This window comes from Mobula hypostoma, chromosome 19 (assembly GCF_963921235.1).
Source record: "Mobula hypostoma chromosome 19, sMobHyp1.1, whole genome shotgun sequence".
Classification (NCBI taxonomy): Eukaryota; Metazoa; Chordata; class Chondrichthyes; order Myliobatiformes; family Myliobatidae; genus Mobula; species Mobula hypostoma.
In genome coordinates, this window is record NC_086115.1 from 62763519 (window position 1) to 62786433 (window position 22915).

Sequence of the window (22915 nt, forward strand, 5' to 3'; positions counted from 1 at the left end):
CACAACATTAATTGATTCACCATTGTTTATCCTGCTTGATATTTCTTCAAAGAATTCTAATAGATTTTTAGGCAAGAGTTTCCCTTGAGGAAACCATGCTGACTACGGCTTATTTTATCATGTGCCTCCAAATACGCTGAGACTTCACCTTAATAATCGACTCCAACATCTTCCCAACAACTGAGGTCAGACTAACTGGCCTATAGTTTCCTTTTTTCTGCCTCTCTCCCTTCTTGTAGAGTGGAGTGACATTTGCAATTTTCCTGGACCATTCCAGAATCTATTGATTCTTGAAAGATCATTACTAACTCCTCCATGATCTCGTCAGCCACCTCTTTCAGAACTCTGGGATGTCCACCATCTGGTCCAGGTGACTCACCTGCCTTCAGACCTTTCAGCTTCCCAAGAACCTTCTCTCCAGTTAGAGAAAGCTTTTACTGTGATTTCAAAGCACCTCTGTGTTAATGAAGTACTATATAATCCTTTCCTATTGATTAACCTTCCAGTAAGATTTGTGGGTCACTAGTTGCTGCAAGAGGGAAGATTGTAATTGTATGATCCTCGCCAGAGAAATAAATCTGAATGTTCTGTCCAGTTGGCAAAGTTGATATGCATTTCCACCTTTGCAAACAAGGGATCTGCTACCTGCAACCCACTGAGAAATCCTGCACTTGCCACCAGTGGAGATCTGGAATACCTGCAAAGAGTATGAGTCAAAGTTGCAGTGCAACACCTATTGAAGATATCAGATACCATGCTTCATGCTTACTGTAGAGACTGTTCTGCTTTCCCAGTTAGTCAACATTACAGAACAGATTTATCAATATTGACTCTATGGCAAGAAATGCAGAGTTCAAGATTCAAAGTGCATTTATTATCAAAGAATGTATAAATTATACAACCTTGAGATTTGTTTGCTTAACAGGCAGTCACAGAATTAGGAACCTGAAAGAACTCAATTTAAAAAATTAAGACCAAGCCCCCAGTGTCCACAGAGAAAGAGGAAAAAAAATCAAAACATATCCTGCAAACAATAGAAACAATCATCAACAACAACACCATTAACAACAGCATTCTGAACCATATTGAGTCCTTAGATCCAAGTGCCCGGTGTAGACCCAAAGCCTGGTTATTCAGTTCGTCATATTAGTGGGGAAATTACTGCAAAGTTCACAGACTCAAAGCTCAGCAACCAGTGTTGGGGGGAGGGGGGAAGTGTCACAGAGAGAGGAGTATCCAGACTACCTGACCCAGCACTTAAATAGTCTAAACCTTGCTCTACGACCCAGGCCCCACCTGCGACAAATTGTTCCAGGCCTAGATTTCGCTGTCATAGAAGCCATTCTCGACCTCACCAAATTGATCCAGCGCTTAAAGCAATTCAGTCTAGAAACATAGAAAACCTACAGCACAACACAGGCCCTTCAGCCCACAAAGCTGTGTCACACATGTCCTTACCTTAGAATTTATCTAGGATTACCCATAGCCCTCTATTTTTCTAAGCTCCATATATCTATCCAGAAGTCTCTTAAACGACCCTATCGTATCCCCCTCCACCACCATCACCGGCAGTCCATTCCACGCATTCACCACTCTCTGTGTAAAAATACCTACCCCTGACATCTCCTCTGTACCTACTTCCAGGCACCTTAAAACTGTGCCCTCTTGTGTTAGATGTTTCAGCCCCGGGAAAAAGCCTCTGACTATCCATATGATCAATGCCTCTCATCATCTTATACACCTCTATCAGGTCACCTCTCATCACCCAACTCTCAACACACTGCCTTTACAGTCTACCTGGGTCAGCAATTAGCTTTTCCAAAACACCGTATTGTACTCGCATTAGGACTTGGGCCTCACAGCAGACAATCGTCTGGGCCCAGAACATGCCGCCCAGTAATTTGCTTCGGACTTGAATTTCACCACCGACAAAGCAGTTCTCGACCTCTCAAGATCGGCTCAACTCTTTGAGTGATCCACCCTCGTACGTGGTTGGTTGGAAAGGCGTTGAAACTCCTATATCCCATCTTCTTTTCTCCGACTTGTCCACTCCAACCAGCATGGCTCCAACTGCAAATGCATCGATTTTGTAGTGCACTAGCAGGGCACATATCTCAAGTTCACTTTGCCCTCACTTGCCTCTTCATTGTTTGCCGTGATAGTTTACCACAATTTGCTTTTTTAAAAACATTATTAATAATGTTTTTAATTTAATTCCTTTACTTTTGAACCACCAGTCAGCTGTCGCACATCTTCGGTGGCATCATCTTAAACTAGAAGAGTTCTCAATAAATGATGTAGTTTGGAGAAGTTACAAAATGGTGGCGTGAAAGAACCATGTAGGGTTGAAGATAACTGTTCAGTCTTCTCAATGTTTGATTGGGCGAATTAAAAATTTTCAGTCATCAACTTCATATTTAATGCAGAGTGTTAAGAGATCCTTTATTTGAACACTGCTGGAAAGGGAATCTACAGTAGCTTTTGAAGGAGAGAGAACATTTTAAAGTAATGAAAAATGTCTAAAAAAGGAGCATGGATTTATGGAAATGGCTCAAGATAGCACTTTAAGGAATTAATTGGGTAAGGACCAAATCAAAACAGCCTTTTGTCCTATATAATCTTAATGTTCTCAATCTCAAAGATATATTAGTTGTAGGACTATTCTATAAATCCATTTTGTAGTCATAAAAATTTGTGGATTTACACTAAGCTCTGGATGTATGATGAGTGGGGTTACAAGGAATTATCCCACAGCTGAGACATTGAAATCCCTTGTTTTCCTTCACACGTACATGAAATATTCCCTGACACTCTTCTGAAGACAGGGAGGTTCTTCATCCATTGCTAATATTTATCCTTCAACAACAGCAATAAATACAAGTAATCTGTTAATTTGAGACTCTGCCTACTCAAATTGGATGCTCAATGCCCAGAATACAACCACGATTACACTTCAAGAGCGCTTAATTTTCTGTAATGTCTTAAGCCATGAAAGGCTCTAAAACAAGTAAATTAAGACTTGTTCATAGAAAGCAGAGAATATGAAGGAACCTCTGTATAAATAGGACAGTATTAAAGGGGATGCTAAAGACCATCTAGCCCAGTGTTTCCCAAATTTTTTTTAGCTCAATACCTCCCTAAAGCATTTTTGTACTTGCTAATACCTCCCTAAAGCACCTTCACACTTGCCAACACAATATACTTTCTGGCACACCCATAGTGTAAAAACATGTCTACCATAAACTAACATGAGAACAATAATCCTGCTGTAAATTTTTATTTGTTTTTAAAACTGGCTTACACAGTACCTGTGCACCATACAGCAGTTTCGATATCAGTGTGATTTTTGAGCTCGATGATTCTCCGCAAGAGTTGAAATATCTGGTTCAAGTTGTGACAGCAAAAGTCTTAAAAGTCCCCACGTGTAACAATGCCCAACCTGTTTTTGTGAGTATCTGGTTCACTACACAAGCCTCTTTCAACAAGATAGCAGGATAGAAATGCAATGAAGAGCAGTTTGGCTCTTTTCCAAAGACCATGAACTTAATATGATAGTGTAGCCACCTACCATAAAAGCCAACATTTTTCAAAAGCATTTTTGCTTCTTCGTCATTCTGAATTTTGACAATTTCTTCTTACAAACTCTCTTCCTGTTCTTCCACCTTGCAAAGAACTGGGTTAATTATGCAGTCCGTAATTTCCAGATCATTCAAATCCTTGAATTGATTCTGAAAATCCTTCAGCAACTGCGGGTATAAGCAGTACTTTTACAAATCACTGTCTGTGAAAGAGAGTACCATACTTTCCATGCAGGAAAACTGTGAGAACATTCTTCTCCCAATGTTTTGCTTATATATTTCCAATTAAAAGTGGACACTGCACTTTTTGCCTGGATTAAATTGAAATTCTCATTCAGCAGTTTCATATTTAGAACGTTTATTTTGTTATACTGATCGGCTAGGTAGGCCACATTTCCGCGTAGAAGTTCAACCTTGATTCCCAAGCTGTTGTCGACTTTGAGAAAACATTTAACCATAGTATCAAAAAGATCAGAGAAACATTTTAAGCAGCAGCCTTTTGACAGTCAGCGTACTCCAGTGTAAAGAAGCAAGTGTTCAAACTCTTCATTGTTATCTTGCTATAACTGGCAAAATATTCTGCTATTTAATGGATGAGATTTAATTTTGTTAATTTCAGATATTACAAGAGTCATGCTTGAAAAAAAGTCACAGGCTAAGGCTTTTGGCTGCAAGTGTTGACAATGAATTACACAATGGATTGCAAACATTCTTGGAATCACTTTTTTCATAAATGCCACTAAACCGGCATGGCGACTTGTCATATATGGTGCTCCATCTGTTGCACAGAAATCATGCTCCAAATCTGAATACTTTTATCCTCAATATGCATTTTGAGCTCATTGGAGATAGATTCTGTTGATATTTGTTTTTAACATTTTATGAAAAGAATCTGTTCATAACCTCCATTTTTGATAAACTGTACATATACCATTAGCAATGCCTCTTTGTCTCACACAGTTGGCTCATCCAGTTGTATCCCAAATTTTGTTTTTTTGTAGTTCTGTGCATAGTTGTTACTCAATGTCTTCATTCATTTCATCAGTATGATGAGCTATAGTTATTACTTGGAGGAATTGATTTTAAAATATTGGTATCCATTTTGAAGATAGTGGTGAGTACTTCTGATACAGCAGGCATTATTAATCTTTCACCAGTTGTATGAGATTTTCCGGATGTTGCTATCATTTTGGAAATGCTATTAGAAGCAATGAGACCACCATCAGGGTCATTTTAGCTCTCTTGGCAATTGATTTGTGTTTGCAAAACTTTTCAAATGCTCCTTTCATCTTTTGAAACTGAGTAATACCGTAAGTAGCCTTTTTATGGTATCTTTTATGGAAGTGTTCCTGCAATCTCAATGGTGCCATGGCTTCATTAGACAGTACAGCATTATAAATAAGACACATGGGTCGTCACTGATCCAACGGGAACGGAATAAAACCACACTCCAGGTATGTAACATTGTATTGATGCATTTTCTGCAGTTTCTGTTTCTTATCAAGAATAAAATTCAAGGCTTCACTGCCTTCAGACTCATAGAGATCACATTGTACATATTTATCCATCATTAATAGGGCTAAATTAAAATAAAAATTACCACCCCCCCAAGAATCTTGAATGCTCCTGCCCCCCCCAACTTCTATTTCCCCTAATGCCTCCTTAGTAAACGTAATCACCCCCATTGGGAATCTCTGATCTAGCCAAACACAGCCACATCGTCCAACCATGGAACAGTTACTTATACTACAGACCTAACCTGGTGTATGCTGTTAAATACAGGAAAAATTAGTAGATAATTCCAGTAGCATTTCCATTATGAAAGCTAATCACAGATGCTCCTCTACATTTAAGAATATCACATCCACTTTTGTGCTATAGATTTACTTTAATAAGCGTTTTTGGGCTCTGAACATGAAAAGCTGTAACAATTTTACATTTATAATAAACCCCTGAACTTCATGTACAACTTTCAATTTCATATCCAATAAACCCACTGCCATTATAAAAACAGAAAATGTCAGAAATACAGAAGATGTCAGAAAAACAAATGTCAAAATTCATGGCAGATGCAATTTAATGTGGATAAATGTGAGGTTATCCACTTTGGTGGCAAGAGCAGGAAAACAGATTATTATCTAAATGGTGGCCGATTAGGAAAAGGGGAGGTGCAACGAGACCTGGGTGTCATTATATACCAGTCATTGAAAGTGGGCATGCAGGTACAGCAGGCGGTGAAAAAGGCGAATGGTATGCTGGCATTTATAGCAAGAGGATTCGAGTACAGGAGCAGGGAGGTACTACTGCAGTTGTACAAGGCCTTGGTGAGACCACACCTGGAGTATTGTGTGCAGTTTTGGTCCCCTAATCTGAGGAAAGACATCCTTGCCATAGAGGGAGTACAAAGAAGGTTCACCAGATTGATTCCTGGGATGGCAGGACTTTCATATGATGAAAGACTGGATCAACTAGGCTTATACTCGTTGGAATTTAAAAGATTGAGGGGGGGCTCTTATTGAAACGTATAAAATCCTAAAGGGATTGGACAGGCTAGATGCAGGAAGATTGTTCCTGATGTTGGGGAAGTCCAGAACGAGGGGTCAGTTTGAGGATAAAGGGGAAGCCTTTTAGGACCGAGATGAGGAAAAACTTCTTCACACAGAGAGTGGTGAACCTGTGGAATTCTCTGCCACAGGAAACAGTTGAGGCCAGTTCATTGGCTATATTTAAGAGGGAGTTAGATATGGCCCTTGTGGCTAAAGGGATCAGGGGGTATGGAGGGAAGGTTGGTACAGGTTTCTGAGTTGGATGATCAGCCATCATCATACTGAATGGTGGTGCAGGCTCGAAGGGCCAAATGGCCTACTCCTGTACCTATTTTCTATGTTTCTATGTCAAAATAGGTTGAGTGAACTTGGCCTTTTCTCCTTGGGGCGACAGAGGATGAGAGGTGACCTGATAGAGGTGTACAAGATAATGAGAGGCATTGATCGTGTGGATAGTCAGAGGCTTTTCCCCAGGGCTGAAATGGCTAGTATGAGAGGACATAGTTTTAAAGTGCTTGGAAGTAGGTACAGAGGAGATGTCAGGGGTAAGTTTTTTTACGCAGAGAGTGGTGAGTGCGTGGAATGGGCTGCCGGTGGCAGTGGTGGAGACGGAAACAATAGGGTCTTTTAAGAGACTCCTGGATGGATACATGGAGCTTAGAAAAATAGAGGGCTATGGGTAAGCATAGGTTGTTCTAAGGTAAGGACATGTGTGGCACAGCTTTGTGGGCTGAAGGGTCTGTATGGTGCTGTAGGTTCTCTATGTTTCTACTCAAGTGGTCATGCTGCACATTGGAAACAGAAAGAGAGCCAAAGACTCAGAACTAGGAAAGAGACAACTGAAGTTTGATGGTGTGCAGGGAAGGTGCAGAGGAATCGAAGTCTCTGGATAAAACTAGGATGACTGTGGAGGTAAACTGTAAACAAGGTCATCTGGTCAATGAGAGAATGGAAACAATTAGAGAGTAAGAACATAGATTAAAAAATGTAGGAATTGCAAAATGCAGAGCCAATGACAGGTCAAACCGGGCATGTCTTCCACTCTCAGAGGAAAAGAGGGAGGACTGGAACAAACAAGCTGAGCTAATATCACAGGTGGATGACAGATAAGTCAGTATTGAGTCCAGAAGGTTACAACATGCCCAGATGGAAGAAGAGGTGATGTTCCTGGAAGTTGCATTGGGCTTCATTGTAACAGTGCAGGAGGCCACAAAGAGAGTGAGGTACGGTGAAGATTTAAAGCGTCAGGCAATCGGAAGTTCATAGTTTAATTTCAAAAGAAAAATGAATAAATAGTTATATAAACAATGTAATTAAATACTGTCTTGGATGGCTTCCCACCTTGTCTCATAACTTTAATCTCATTTGAATTCTTAAATAAAGAGAAAATAATGGAATCACTCAGCTAGTCAGGGAGCAATTATTCAGAGAACAATTAACCAATTCAAATATCTTTCCTGAGAATTGTGTCACATTTGGAAAAGAAGTAAGGATGTTTTAATATACAGGGAGGGTGGAGATAGAGAATGACAGTGATAAGCTGGAGACAAACAGTGCTGATACTGATGGCTGATGGAGGGTGTTAAAGGTTTACAATCTGAAGGTCATTCATCTGAAAGGGATGTAAAAAGGGAATGGGTGACTAGAGAGGAGGGAAATAAAAATATCAGAGAAAACATTATACTACAACATCAAATCAGAGTCAGAAGTAGGCCACCTTATCTCAAGCCTACCTGTCATCCATTATGATTATGGCTGATCTGCCTCAGGCTTCAAATCTGAATCTTGCATCTCCACAACCCATGGGCATAGAGGATTCCTGAGATACACCAGCTTCTTTGAGAAGATTTTCCCACACATCTCAGTTTTGAATAATGGTGCCACACCTTGTAACTATCATATACTGACCCTCCTGGTGAAACAGCTCGGTTATCAATTTTATCACGTCTGCTTAGAATCTCATATATTTAAATAAGATCATCCCTCATTCTTCTAAACGGCAGTGACTATAGGTTTAAACATTTTTAGTCACGTATGACAGGAAACCCCTTTCATCTCAGGAATTAAGCTAGTGAATCTCTTCTGATCAGCCTCCAATAAGGAGGCCGTTTATCTCAGAATTAGCTTTAATATCACTGGCATATGTATGTCGTGAAATTTGTCGTTTTGCAGTAGTAGTACATTGCAATACATAATAAAAACTATAAATTGCAATAAGAAGTATTTATATAAAAATAAATTAAATAAGTAGTGCAAAAAGAGAGGAAAATTGCTGAGGAGTGTTCATGCATTATCACACACTACAAATGTAGTCAATGCCTACCCCAGCATAAGAAGTTAGTTCTGGTGGACTGGACGGATGAGATCACCACTGAGATCCAATAGCCAGGAAGGCAGTTCTGCAGCACTCCACAGAGAGCGAGGGAGATGGCAAGGCACTACAATTATGGCCATCCATTGCAACCAAGGTGGTCTCCAATTCTGACGATCACTCCTACCACTAGAATAGGGCTTCTGAGGTCAAGAAAATGGAACTGCCCCAGTGCAAGGATTTTCCATCAGGACTGTAAGAATGATGATGTTAAACGCTGAGCAGAAGGGATTAGTTTAATTAGGGTTCGCTATCCTAGTTAGTATGGCACAACACTTTGGGCTGAGGATCTGTTCCTGTGCCATACTGTTCTACATTCAAAGAATTATTGTTACAGTCTGATCATTTTTCAGAAGAAATAAGCTTAAGATAGATTAACCTGAAAATGGGTTATGAGGACTGTACTATACTGATTCTGTTCCTTGAGCTTACACTAGGCTTCATTAAAGTGACTAGGAACTCGGGTTCACCTTCAGTGGATTGAATGGCAGCATTTACAAAGCAGTCACCTTCCTTAACAAAGGTGTTGATGGAATTCTCAAAACAACATTTCTGTTCTCACATTTCTACCTCACCAACTTTCTTCCCAACCAGAACAAAGTTCCCATCGTCCTCACCTTCCACCACATTCTCTATAATTTCTATCACCTTCAATGTAAGACCACCACTAGGTACATCTTCTCCATGTTTTCTAGCTTTCCCAGAAGTTACTAGTGCCTCCCAGAATTCTTCCCCTACCAATGGTCATTTCCTTCTTGCACCAATGCACCTGCAGGAGCTGCAAATCCTATCATTTTTACATCTTGGATTCCAGCAACCTTTGATGCCTTCACTTTTGAAGACTGAGTTCAATTATTTGTACCAGAATGGGCCAGTTTTGATGAAAGGTCATCAACCTGTTACATTCACTCTTTTTTTCTCTCACCATGGATCCTGTCCGCTCTAATGTGCATTTACATCATTCTCTTTGATTTCATTTCACAACTGCAGTGTTTTATATCTCACAGATTCGATAGTTAGGGGGACAGATAAGAGGTTCTGTGGGAGAGATCGAGAATCCCGGATGGTTTGTTGCCTCCCTGGTGCCAGGGTCTGCGATATCTCGGATCGAGTTCTCGGTATTCTCAAGAGGGAGGGTGAGCAGCCAGATGTCATGGTCCATGTAGGGACCAATGATGTGGATAGGAAGAAGGAGGAGGTCCTGCAATGAGAGTTTAGGAAGTTAGGTGCAAAGTTGAAGGACAGGACCTCCAGGGTTGCAGTCTCAGGATTGCTACCCGTGCCAGGTGCTAGTGAGGCTAGAAATGCAGCTAAATATGTGGCTAAGGCGATGATGCAGGAGGGAGGGCTTCATGTTTCTAGACAATTAGGCTTTGTTCTAGGGAAGGTGGAACCTGTTCCAACAGGACAGTTTACACCTGAACTGGAGGGGGACTAACACCCTTGCGGGTAGGTTTGCTAGTTCTGCCCAGGGGGTTTAAACCAGATTTGCAGGGGGAGGGGAACCAGACTGTTAGAGCAGATAGTGAGTTGGAGGAGGATAAAGGTCATGTGAGGACTGCATGTATAGACGGTAATCAAAGGTTTGTATGTGATAGAAATGTTCTCAGGTGCATCTATTTCAATGCAAGGAGTATTGTAGGTAAAGCAGATGAGTTTAGGGTGTGGATTGACATGTGGGATTACGACATTGTTGCTATTAGTGAGACTTGGTTGCAGGAGGAGCAGGACTGGCAGCTTAATGTTCCGGGGTTCCGTTGTTTCAGACATGACAGAGGGGGAGAGATGAAATGGGGAGGAGTGGCATTACTAGTCAGGGAGAATATCACAGCTGTGCATAGACAGGACAGCCCAGAGGGCTCCTCTACAGAGGCCATATGGGTGGAGCTGAGGAAGGGGAAAGGTGTGACCACACTAATAGGGTTGTATTATAGATGGCCCAATAGTTAGAGAGAATTGGAGGAGCAAATCTGTAGAGAGATAGCAGACTGATGTAAGAAACAGAAAGTTGTAATAGTAGGAGATTTAACTTTCTACATATTGACTGGGACTCCCACACTGTGAAAGGGTTGGATGGCATGGAGTTTGTCAGATGTGTTCAGGAAAGTTTTCTAAATCAATAGGTAGAGGTACCAACGAGAGAGAATGCAATACTTGATCTCCTATTAGGGAACCAGACAGGTCAGGTGACAGAAGTATGTGTAGGCGATCATTTTGGGTCCAGTGACCATAATGTCATTAGTTTCAAGTTAATTATGGATAAGGATAGGTCTGGTCCTCGAGTTAAGGTTCTAAATTGGAGAAGGGCCAATTCTGAGGAAATGAGAAAAGACCTAGGAAGAGTGGATTGGGATAAATTGTTTTCTGGCAAAGATGTGTTCAGTATGTGGAAGACATTTAAAGGCGAAATTTTGAGAGTGCAGAGTTTCCATGTCCCTGCCAGGATTAAAGACTAGGTTAACAAGCACAGAGAACCTTGTTTTTCAAGGGATGTTGGCAATCTGGTTAAGAAAAAGAGAGAGGTGTATAGCAGGTATAGGCAACAAGGAACAAATGAGGTACTTGAAGAGTATGGAAAATGTAAGAAAATACTAAAGAAGGAAATCAGGAAGGCAAAAAGACATAAGGATAGTAAGGGACAAAATTGGTCCCCTAGAAGATCAAAGTGGTTGTCCGTGTGGAGCCTCACGAGATGGGGGAGATCTTAAACAATTTTTTTGCATCAGTATTTACTCAGGGAACTGGCATAGCGTATATGGAAGGAAGGGAAACAAGCAGCAGTGTCGTGGAACATATAGAGATTGAAGAGGAGGAGGTGCTTACTGTCTTACAGCGAATAAGGGTAGATAAATCCCCCGGGCCTGACATGATATTTCCTCGGACCTTGAGAGAGACTCAGTGTCAAAATTGCAGGGGCCCTGGCAGAAATATTTAAAATATCTTTAGCCATGGGTATGGTGCCGGAGGATTAGAGAGTAGCTCATGTTGTTTCGTTGTTTTAAAAAGGCTCCAAAAGTAAACCGGGTAATTACAGGCTGGTGAGCCTGACATCAGTAGTAGGTAAGTTATTGGAAGGTGTTCTGAGAGATCGGATATACAAGTATTTGGACAGCCAAGGGCTGATTAAGGATAGTGAGCATGGCTTTGTGCATGGTAGATTGTGTTTAACAAATCTTGTAGAGTTTTTCGAGAAGATTACCAAGAAAGTAGACGAAAGGCTGTGGATGTTGTCTACGTGGACTTTAGTCAGTCCTTTGACAAGGTCCCACATGGGAGGTTAGTTCGGAAGGTTCAGACACTAGGTATCCATGGAGAGGTTGTAAACTGGATTTGAAATTGGCTGTGTGGGAGAAGACAGAGAGTGGTAGTGGATGATTGCTTATCAGACTGGAGGCCTGTGACTAGTGGTGTGCCTCAAGGATCTGTGCTGGGACCATTGTTGTTTGTTGTCTATCTCAATGATCTAGATAATAATATGGTAAATTGGATCAGCAAGTTTGCTGATGATACTAAGATTGGAGGCATTGCGGACAGCGAGGAAGGCTTTCAAAGCTTGCAGGGAGATCAGGACCAACTGGAAAAATGGGCCAGAAAATGGCAGATGGAATTTAATGCAAACAAGTGTGAGGAGTTGCATTTTGGAAGGACAAATCAAGGTAGGACATACACAGTAAATGGCAGGACACTAAGGAGTGCAGAGGAACAGAGATCTGGGAGTTCAGATACATAATTCCCTGAAAGTGGTGTCACATGTAGACAGGGTTGTAAAGGCGGCTTTTGGCATCCTAGCATTCATAAATCAAAATATTGAGTATAGGAGTTGGGATGTTATGGGGAGATTGTACAAGTCATTGGTGAGGCCAAATTTGGAGTATCGTGTACATTTCCGGTCACCTAACTGTAGGATATCAGTAAGATTGAAAGAGTGCAGAGAAAATTTACTAGGATGTTGCTGGGTCTTCAGGAGTTGAGATACAGGGAAAGATTGAACAGGTTAGGACTTTATTCCTTGGAGCGTAGAAGAATGAGGGGAGATTTGATAGAGGTTTACAAAATTATGAGGGGGTATAGACAGAGTAAATGTGAATAGGCACTTTCCACTTAGATTAGGAGAGAGAAATATGAGAGGACACGGCTTTAGGGTGAAAGGGGAAAGGTTTAGGAGGAACTTCTTCACTCAGAGAGTGGTGGGAGTGTGGAATAAGCTGCCATCTGACGTGGTAAATGCAGGCTCACTCTTAAGTTTTAAGAGTAAATTGGATAGGTACATGGATGGGAGAGGTCTGGAGGGTTATGGACTGGATGCAGGTCAATGGGACTAGCAGAATAATTTTTTGGCACAGACTAGAAGGACCGAATGGCCTGTTTTCTGTGCTGTAGTGTTCTATAGTACGATGGTTCTAGTTGAAGCCTTTATTTATTTTCTTTCCTTATTCATCTCTTGTGTTTGCATCCCTTCTAGACAGATCATCTACAATTAACAAGCCACCACCAGCCTCTATGAACCAGCAGCACTACCATTTGCATCAGTTTTAATATACCATGTAGCACACTGTTAAATTTTGTTAAGCCTCCTTCGAAACATTAATGCTTTACTGCATTTATACTACAAAATTAATGAAATATTGTTATTTAATTATCTGAGTTAATTTAAAAAAACAAATCTATATATTTAGCACCAAAACAATAATCTATTTGTTTTCCTATTCAGGATGTTGAACAGTGGAATAAACTATGTAGTCTTCTTAGTCCCCGATGTTATATCCTGGCTGATGCAGCTTCAAGGTCAATAGACAAGCTCCTAACAGATGGCCTGGGTGCGAATCAATGCAGTGGTCTGGTATTGAAACATGCCAATCAAACCACAATTTCAAATTTAATTCATGTTGCAAAATTATTGGAAGGTATGTTATTTATGAGCTAGAAATATACTGAAGTTATTGTCACTACTTTTAAAATAATTATCATTGAAATTGCTGCATTCCATTTCTGTTCATAAAATAATTCAATATCCCTGTCAACTATAACAAAATTCACGCAGAATCTGTTAAATAGAAAATCTTCCAAGTTGACAGTGAAATGAGATTGAAAATACCCTTGAAGAACTGAGCTTTGTGAAGTTGTTTAAAGCTGCAGAAAGGTACAACTGGGTAAACATTTGTTTTTGAGAGTGGGCTAAAATCACATAGTAATAGAGTTGACAGTGGGATAATCATTTCAGATACATTTGAGAAAAGTTGGTTATATGGAGTGGGCTGGGTTGAATGAAGTTACAGAACTAGATGGGCAAGATCAAGGGGATGTCTAGAAACAAATGAATGCCTTCAATCCCAATAATTCAGTAAAGATTATGAAGGATCTGGGAATGGGATATTGTAGTAAAAACATAAAATACTGGAAGAATTCAGCCAGTCAAGCAGCATCTGTAGAAAGAGAAACCAGTTAACATTTCAGAGCACAGATCCTTACTCAGAACTGGAGAAAGATTGAAAGGGTACAGTTTTCAAATCATCTTGAGGAAGCAGGCTTTGGGTGGTTGGTGGGTGAGTGAGATTAAAAATTTTATGCAGATTGGTCAAGACAAGATCAGGTGACAAAGAGCTTGCGTTCTGAACATTTGGGAATCATAACGTAGAAACCAGATGAAAAAGGGACATAACCATGATGGCAAACGAAGAAACAGCAGTTTTCCTGAAGAAGAAAAATTCTCATTTGAAAACATTCAAAAATAGGCAGTAGTAGATAGATGTTGTTCTTGTTTATGTTGGGCTTCACTGAGAGGATGGAAGAGGCTGAAGAGTGATTGGAATAGGAATGGGATTGAGATTTAAAGTGACATGAAATGGAACATATGCACTCACCATGAGGACTGAGCTCAAGTGCTCCACAAGACCCTCCGAGACGAAGGCTCTCGGCCTGAAACGTCGACTGTAGCACTTCCTAGAGATGCTGCCTGGCCTGCTGGGTTCACCAGCAACTTTGATGTGTGTTGCTTGAATTTCCAGCATCTGCAGAATTCCTCATGTTTGCATATCCAAGCTGCTTTTGCTTTCTCCAAAGTAGAGTAAGTTAATCGTGAACACTAATTGCAGCAGGATAGATTGGAAATTGTGCAATGAAAATGCTGCTTTGCCGGAAATGATTGTTTGTTTTAAAAGTCTAGTTGAGACAGACCTTATAGAACATAGAACAGTAAAGTGCAGAGTGTAGGAACAGACCACTTGGCCATGACATCTTTACTGGCCATGATGGCAATCTGAACCAATCCCATCTGTCTGCACATGGTCTCTATACTTCCATCCCTAGCCTGTTCATGCCCCTATCTAAAAGCCTTTTAAATGTTGCTGTCCGCATGGCAGCATGTTCCAGGCACTGCACCTATCACTCTCTGTGTTCAAAAATTAATTTTTCTTCTATCACTTCTCAACTTCTGATGCCCTGGATGAAACAAACTAAATTTATCCAATCTCTCTAATCCTGGTAAAACTCTTCTGCACCCTCTCCAAAGCTTCTACACTTTTCAGAAATGGATACAATACTCCAAAAAGAACTAAACAAAATTTTATACAGCTGCATTTTGACTTCCCAACTTTTATTCTCAACAAGCCAGCTGGCAATCAGAATGATGTGTATGAAATTCCAGGTAATCTGCCTTGGGGGGGAAAAGATTAAAAATAAATGATCACTTAACTAATCAAATTTTTTTTAACATTTCAGACAATGATTGCAGATTTATACCAGGTCTGACAGAAGAAGATACCACTGACAACAGCCTAGCTGACATAGTAAGCTATACACATATCCTTTCACATCTGGAGAAGGATGCTTATGTGAGGATGCTGTTCTTGGACTACAGTTCAGCATTCAACACCATAGTTCCATCCAGGCTCGACAAGAAGCTCAGAGACCTCGGTCTTGACCCTGCCTTGTGCAGCTGGATCCTGGACTTCCTGTCAGATCACCAGCAGGTTGTAAGAGTGGGCTCCCTCACTTTCAACCCTCTGACTCTTAATACAGGAGCCACTCAGGGATACGTACTGAGTCCCCTTCTTTACTCCCTATACACCAATTACTGTATTGCCACCCACAGCTCCAATCTGCTAATTAAATTTGCCAACAACACTACATTGATTGGCCTTATCTCAAACAATAACAAGGTGGCCTACAGGGAAGAAGTCATCTCTCTGACACAGTGGTGTCAAGAAAACAACCTCTCCCTCAATGTCGCAAAAATAAAGGAGCTGGTTGTGGATTTCAGGAGGAATGGAGACGGGCTAACCCATATTGACATCAGTGGATCTGGGGTTGAGAGGGTAAATAGCTTCAAGTTCCTCAGTATCCACATCACCGAGGATCTCACATGGTCTGTACACACCAGCTGTGTAGTGTAAAAGGCACAACAGTGCCTATTTCACCTCAGACGGTTGAGGAAGTTTGGTATGGGCCCCCAAATCCTTAGAACTTTCTACAGGGGCACAATTGAGAGCCTCCTGACTGGCTGCATCACTGCCTGGTATGGGAACTGTACCTCCCTTAATTGCAGGACTCTGCAGAGAGTGGTGTGGACAGCCCAGCGCATCTGTAGTTGTTAACTTCCCATGATTCAGGACATTTACAAGGACAGGTGTGTAAAAAGGGCCCATAGGATCATTGGGGACCCAAGTCATCCCAACCACAATCTATTCCAGCTGCTGCCATCAGGAATCCGTACCACAGCATAAAAGCCAGGACCAACAGGCTCCGGGACAGCTTTTTCCACCAGGTCATCAGACTGATGAACTCATGCTGATTTGTCTGTACTCTATATCACATTAACTGTTCTGTTTATTATAAATTACTATGATTGTACATTGAGATGGAAATGTAACGTAAAGATTTTTACTCCTCATGTATGTAAAGAATGTAAGAAGTAAAGTCAATTCAATTCACTATGACCTAACTTCATAGAATATAATTAGCAACTTTCTTACAAATAACTCATTCAGTTAAATCTTGCAGCTCAGTTTAGTTTAGCTGTTTTAAATCTATAGAACTAATTAATTGCAGCACCATATGTCGTTACTATTCTTACAACAACCAGGGAAAATACAGTTGAAATTCAAACATCATTGTAGTAAAGGTGAAAATGGTAGTTAAATCACGTACAATCAGAATTCTTCAAATGGCAGATCTAAATTACCATATACTTTGTTCAAACTTTTTTTCCGTTTTAGCTAACAATTGAATTCAGATTCAGAAGTTGTAGTTTAACCCATAATCTATGTTAATATTTTAGACCTATTTAGGACTCTAACTTTTATCACATTTATGTAAAAGATTTTAGAACTTGTAAAGAAAATATTTTGTGGTAAGCTTTTAAATCAGGTTTAAGTGCAAAGAATAGATAGTTACCCTGCTATTTCCATGCATTGTGCTTTTCAGTGAACTAATATCTGTCCATATCCTTTATGCTTCTAGTGAAAAATAATGAACAAGCCTTTCCTGTTTTAATGTGTTTTTTTATTTTACAATACAAATTATACATGCTAATAACAACAGTTCTTCTATTTGTTAATACTTACTTTAAGCTGGACACTGTTAAACTTCTTCGAATGAATTCCACTACACTTCCCCCCTCTCCCGCCCACCAACATCATTAACAGCTTTTGTCTATTTCAATTCCTAAAACTTCAAACTAACCACATTTGTTGGTTTTCATTCCCTTCAGGCTGTTGGTCTAGGGGCCAGGTTCATCAAACTGGGAGGTCTATGTCATGGAGAGCGGGTGGCAAAATACAACCGTCTGCTGGCCATTGAAGAAGAATTGGCTCAGAGGGGAGCATTGGGTATGAGCTGCTTCATTTTATTCCTTTTCAGCTTGCAGAGAATGGGAGACAAAGATTATGGGAGGAGTGACAGAAATTGCGCAGCTAGAGGGAATGAGAATCCTACGAGTCAGCAAATCACACTCTGTCCAAAAGAAAAGAAAGCATTTGCCAAAAGCTGCATTGGTCCATGTAACTGACAACTTAATGGTACTGGATGTACATAAATACCAATTGTCTTCAATCAGGAGGCTATATCTACAATCACTTCATTATTGTACTACCGAATTTAGTATTTCACATCAATAACCATCCCCTAAATTGAAAGCCGGCATTATTATAATGCTTTTCATTCTCCAAATGCTGTAAATGTTGAATTATTTTATTTTTCACAGTGTGTTCTCTATAAACTAATGTTTATTTAAATGGTGAAATAGTGAGTGAAAATTGTAGCATATAAATGGTAGCTTAAATATGTAAGAAATTTTATGAACTCATTAGTAATTTGGTTTGGTATATTTTTAAAAATCTGACATAAATTTAGGTGTTTATTTCTTATTTGCTAATACCACACAACAATAAATTCAAAGTATAATTTTGACGAACCCTAATTAACTAACTTTTTTTTTAAAAATAGGTCAATCACCTCAACATCAATTTCCTGTCATTCGTGAAGAAGAGAAAGATCTTGATCCAGAAAAGACGCAATCTAAGCAACTAAGTTGAACTACAGGCATATTGTTTAGGGCTTGAAGCAGTAACCTCATCGTCAAAAGATTTTATTTGAAGACAAGTGAAGAATTGTCCCAAACTAATGATGACACATATGAGGTGATTGTAGAAATTACTTCAGCTGATACTGCAGTTAATATTTTTATACATTCTTAATAGTAATCACCCAGTATATGAAGGCAATGCTAATTCACTACAAAATACAATATTTTTATAACTTTGTAAAACAGTTTAAAATAGAGAATTTTCCCTCTATTAAACTGGAGGAGTTTCTGAGTGAAGTTCCATTGTCATTTCATGTTGAAACCAATTAGCATTAATTACCATTGATCAGGTTTTCAAGTACATTTAAGACAAACATAAGCCGAGTTTCTAGAAAGCAATCTTGCATGGTTTGTGTCAATTCAGTATAATCATAACCAATTAATGGTGACTTAATATCTTAAGTGTTTTAAGTGTCTTTGATTGTGTATACGTTATAAAACTATTCATCTGCACAACTATTTCAGTTACATGAAACCCTTTATCATTAACTAAGTACCAGTTGCACATTGCACTTGATAGATAATCATCAGAAATCAATGTTTGCAGCAATATATGCAGGCTAAGAATGAACTGTGATTAGAAAATGCGTTTCCATATTCTAATATCATACACTTCATTTATTATACTGAACAAGCAACAGATCTTATAGTTTTGCATTCCCTATTAAAATCAAACTTACATTAAGTTTATTCATATTTACAGTGTGTAAACTTAACACAATTTTAATAGTGATAGGGTCCCTCTTGTCTTCACCACCTATCACCCCATCAGCCTTCACATCCAACGCATTATCCTCCACTACCGCCACCTACAAAGGGATCCTACCACTAAACAGACCTTTACCTCCCCACCGCTTTCCACAGGAATCTCTCCCTCCCCACTAATCTCCCTCTAGGCACTTATCCCTGCAAGAGACTTAAGTGCCACACCTGCCCAAACATCTTATGTCTCAACTCCATTCAGGGCCCCAACAGTCCTTCCAGGTAAGGTAACACCACCTGTGAATCTGCTAGGGTCGTCTATTGTATCCAGTGCTCCCAATGCAGCCTCCTTTACATTGGCGAGACTTGTCATAAATTGGGACACTGCTTTTTCGAGCACCTATGCATCATCTGCCACAAGCAGGACTTCCTGGTGGCCAAATATTTTAATTCCAATTCCAATTCCCATTCCACTGTGTTCATCCATGGCCTCCTCTTATGCCAAGATGAGACCACCCTCAGGATGGAAGAGCAAAATCTTATATGCCATCTGCTATCCTCCAACCTGATGGCATGAATATTGATTTCTCTCCAGTGAACAAATTCCCCCCCACCCCATTCTTCATGCTGACCTTTTACTTCTTCTCACCTGACTATTGCTTCCCCCTGTGTCCTCTCCTCCTTCCCTTTCTCCCATGATCCATTCTCCACTCCTATCTGATTCTTTGTTCTCCAGTTCTTGCTCTTTCCCACTCCTGGCTTCACCTATCACTTTTCAGCTAGCCTCTTTCCCTTCCCCCACCTTTTTATTCAGGCATCTTCCTTCTCAGCCCGAAACGTCAACTGTTTATTGCAACACTCACAACATGCTGGAGGAACTCAGCAGGTCGGGCAGCATCCGTGGAAACGATCAGTCGACGTTTCGGGCCGGAATCCTTCGTCAGGCCCGAAACGTCGCCTGATCGTTTCCACGGATGCTGCCCGATCTGCTGAGTTCCTCCAGCGTGTTGTGAGTGTTGCTTTGCCCCCAGCATCTGTGGATTATTTTGTGTCAACTGTTTATTCTTTTCCATTGTTGCATTTTGTGTGTTTCCATTTTTACATATGTTCATAAGTTATTTTTGTCCAAGTCAGAAAAAAGACAAAGGTCTCTGGATATCGTAACCATACCTTGACAGTATTATAATGAATAGCATCAAATGCACAGAAGACTGAAAAAAAAAGAAAAATTACAAAGTGTACGAGAGGAAACTATTTCTGCTATTTGCAGTAATAAGCATATGTTTGCAGTTTAAACTTTGGAATTTAATAATGTTAGGAGAGTTTGTTTGTTCATTTGTCCACAGGCCAGGGGTTCATAGCTCAGGGACAGCCTGTATAGCTGGAGATGCAAGAGACTACAGTTGCTGGAATCTGAAGCACACAAAGCACTTGAGGAAATCAGTAGGTCAGGCAGCATCCATGAAGAGAGATGGAGTTTCCTTATAAAGTCCAGATAAAGTCTTGATCTGAAACATCAACTGTCCATTTCCTTCCATAGTTGCTGCCTGATTGACTGGTTTTCTCCAGTGCTTTGTGTATTCAGCCTATAAGGCTGTTGCTCTCTACTTTCCTATTGCAAAATGATTTTTTACTTAAGCTCAGTTTCCTCTCCTGATTTTTATGTTTAATTTTGTAACTAAAAGCAAAGTCAGTTTTTTCACTACAGGGAAGCAGTAATGAGTAAAATTATCAGTCATTCTGTTTCAGGCTTGTTTGAAGGGTGAATGTCAACAGGGAGATCAAAGAAAGAAGATTGCTACCGAATGTTTTATGTTTCCTGAAAAGTTAAGGAGGATTTTTTTTCTCTTTGTGACTGTTTTTCTGAACTAATAACCATATGTGCTATCTCCAACAACACACACAGCTTACGGCAAGGTCTGCACACATTCACAGACTTCAAAGCTAAACGCAGTGGTGCTGCCAACATCGCTGCCTCTCTCCCAGATGAGCCATCTCTTTTTTATGCTAGGTTCAATGTCGACAACACTGAGCCCCCAAGGACAGCCGATACAACCTGCACCTTGATCCTCTCTGAGGCTGAAGTACACAGGTGTTTCCAACAAGTAGATAGCCGCAAGGTTGTGGGAGCGGATGGTGTCCCAGGGCGGGTACTCAGAATATGCACGGCACAACTAGCAGGTGTGTTTGCAGACATTTTTGATCTCTCCCTCTCCCAGTGTTGAGTGCCCTCCTGCTTCAGAACATCCACCATTGTCACTGTATATTGATTGGCCTTACCTCAAATAATAACGAGACAACCTACAGAGAAGAGATCATTATCCTGACACAGATGTATCAAAAAAACAACCTTTCCATCAATGTCGCAAAAACAAAGGAGCTGGTTGTGGCCTACAGGAGGAACGGAGACAGGCTAACCCCTGTTGACATCAATGGATCTGGGGATGAGAGGGTGGACAGCTTCAAGTTCCTTGGTATACACATCACGAGAATCTCACTTGGTCTGTACGTACCGGCTGTGTGGTGAGAAAAGCACACTAGCGCCTCTTTCAGCTCAGATGGTTAAAGAAATTTGACGAGTCCCTAAATTCTACAGGGGCACAATTAAGAGCATCCTGACTGGCTGTATCACTGCCTGGTATGGAAATTGTACTTCCCTCAACCGCAGGACACTGCGGAGAGTGGTGCAGATAGATATGAGCTTATCATTACTCAGGACAAGTTCCACAAATTCACCATCCTCTGGCAAAAGAAATTTGTCCGCACTTCTGTTTTAAATGGATGTCCCTCTATCCTGAGGCTGTGCCTTCTTGTCCTAGACTTTCCCACCATGGGAAACTCCTTTCAACATCTACTCTGTATAGGCATTTTAACAATTAAAATGTTTCAATGATATCCCTCCTCATCTTTCTAAATTCCAGTGAGTATGGGCCCAGAGCCATCAAACAGTCCTCATATGTTAACCCTTTCATTCCCGGAATCATCCTTGTGAATCTCTTCTGAACCCTCTTCAATGGCAGCACATCTTTTCTTATATAAGGAGCCCAAAACTGTTCACAACAGTCAAGGTGAGGCCTCACCAGTGTCTTAGAAAGCCTCAGCATCACATCCCTGCTATTATATTCTAGACTTCTTGAAATGAATGCTAACATTGCATTTGCCTTCCTCACCAGCGACTTAACCTGCAAGTTAACCTTTAGGGTGTTCTGCCGAAGTCCCTTTGCATCTCTGATTTTTGGAATTTCTCCCCATTTAGAAAAGAGTCTGCACATTTATTTCTTCTATCAAAATGCATGACCATGCATTTTCCAACATTATATTTCATTTGCCACTTTCTTGCCCAATCTCCTAATATGTCTAAGACCTCCTGCAGCCTTACCATTTCCTCAACACTATCTGCACCTCCACCAATCTTCGTATCATCTGCAAACTTGGCAACAAAGCCATCTATTCCATCATCTAAATCATTGATTTACAGCATAAAAAGCAGTCCCAACATCGACCTCTGCAGACACCAATAGTCATTTGTTGCCAACCAGTAACGAATGCTCTTATTCCCACTCGCTGCCGCCTACAAAACAGCCAATGCTCTAACCATGCGAGTAACTTTTCTGTAATAACATGGGTTCTTAACTTGGTAAGCAGCCTCATGTGTGGCACCTTGTGAAAAGGTATTCTGAAAATCCAAATATACACCATAAGACATAGGAGCAGAATTAGGCCATCTGGCACATGGAGTCTGCTCCGTCATTTAATCATGGCTGATCCCTTTTTCTATCTCATCCTCAATCCCAGTTCCTGGCCTTCTCCCCGTAACCCTTGATGCCATGTCCAATCATGAACCTATCAATCTCTGACTTAAATACACCCAATGACCTGGCCTCCACAGCTGCACGTGGCAACAAATTCCACAAATTTACTACCCTTCAGCTAAAGTAATTTCTCTGCATCTCTGTTTTGAAAGAGTGCCCCTCTATTCTGAGGCTGTGCCCTCTTGTCCTAGACTTTCCCACCATGGGAAACATCCTTTCCACATCTACTCTGTCTAGGCCTTTCAACATTCAAAAGGTTTCAATGTGATTTCCCCACTCGTCCTTCTGAAGTCCAGCAAGTACAGACCCAGAGCCATCAAACATTC

General features: G+C 40.6%; 1 protein-coding gene across 8 annotated transcripts in view; it reads left to right on the plus strand.

Moving 5' to 3' along the window:
- Positions 1-18740, plus strand: part of eno4 (enolase 4) — a 106106-nt gene extending 87366 nt beyond the window's left edge. For all 8 annotated transcript variants that reach the window (XM_063072038.1, XM_063072041.1, XM_063072042.1 and 5 more), the window contains 4 exons: positions 13207-13399; positions 15213-15280; positions 17203-17320; positions 17937-18740. In XM_063072038.1, coding sequence (XP_062928108.1) covers positions 13207-13399; positions 15213-15280; positions 17203-17320; positions 17937-18025 — 468 coding nt within the window. In that variant the 3' untranslated portion in view covers positions 18026-18740. The remainder of the gene's footprint in view (positions 1-13206; positions 13400-15212; positions 15281-17202; positions 17321-17936) is intronic.
- Positions 18741-22915: the final 4175 nt, after the last annotated feature.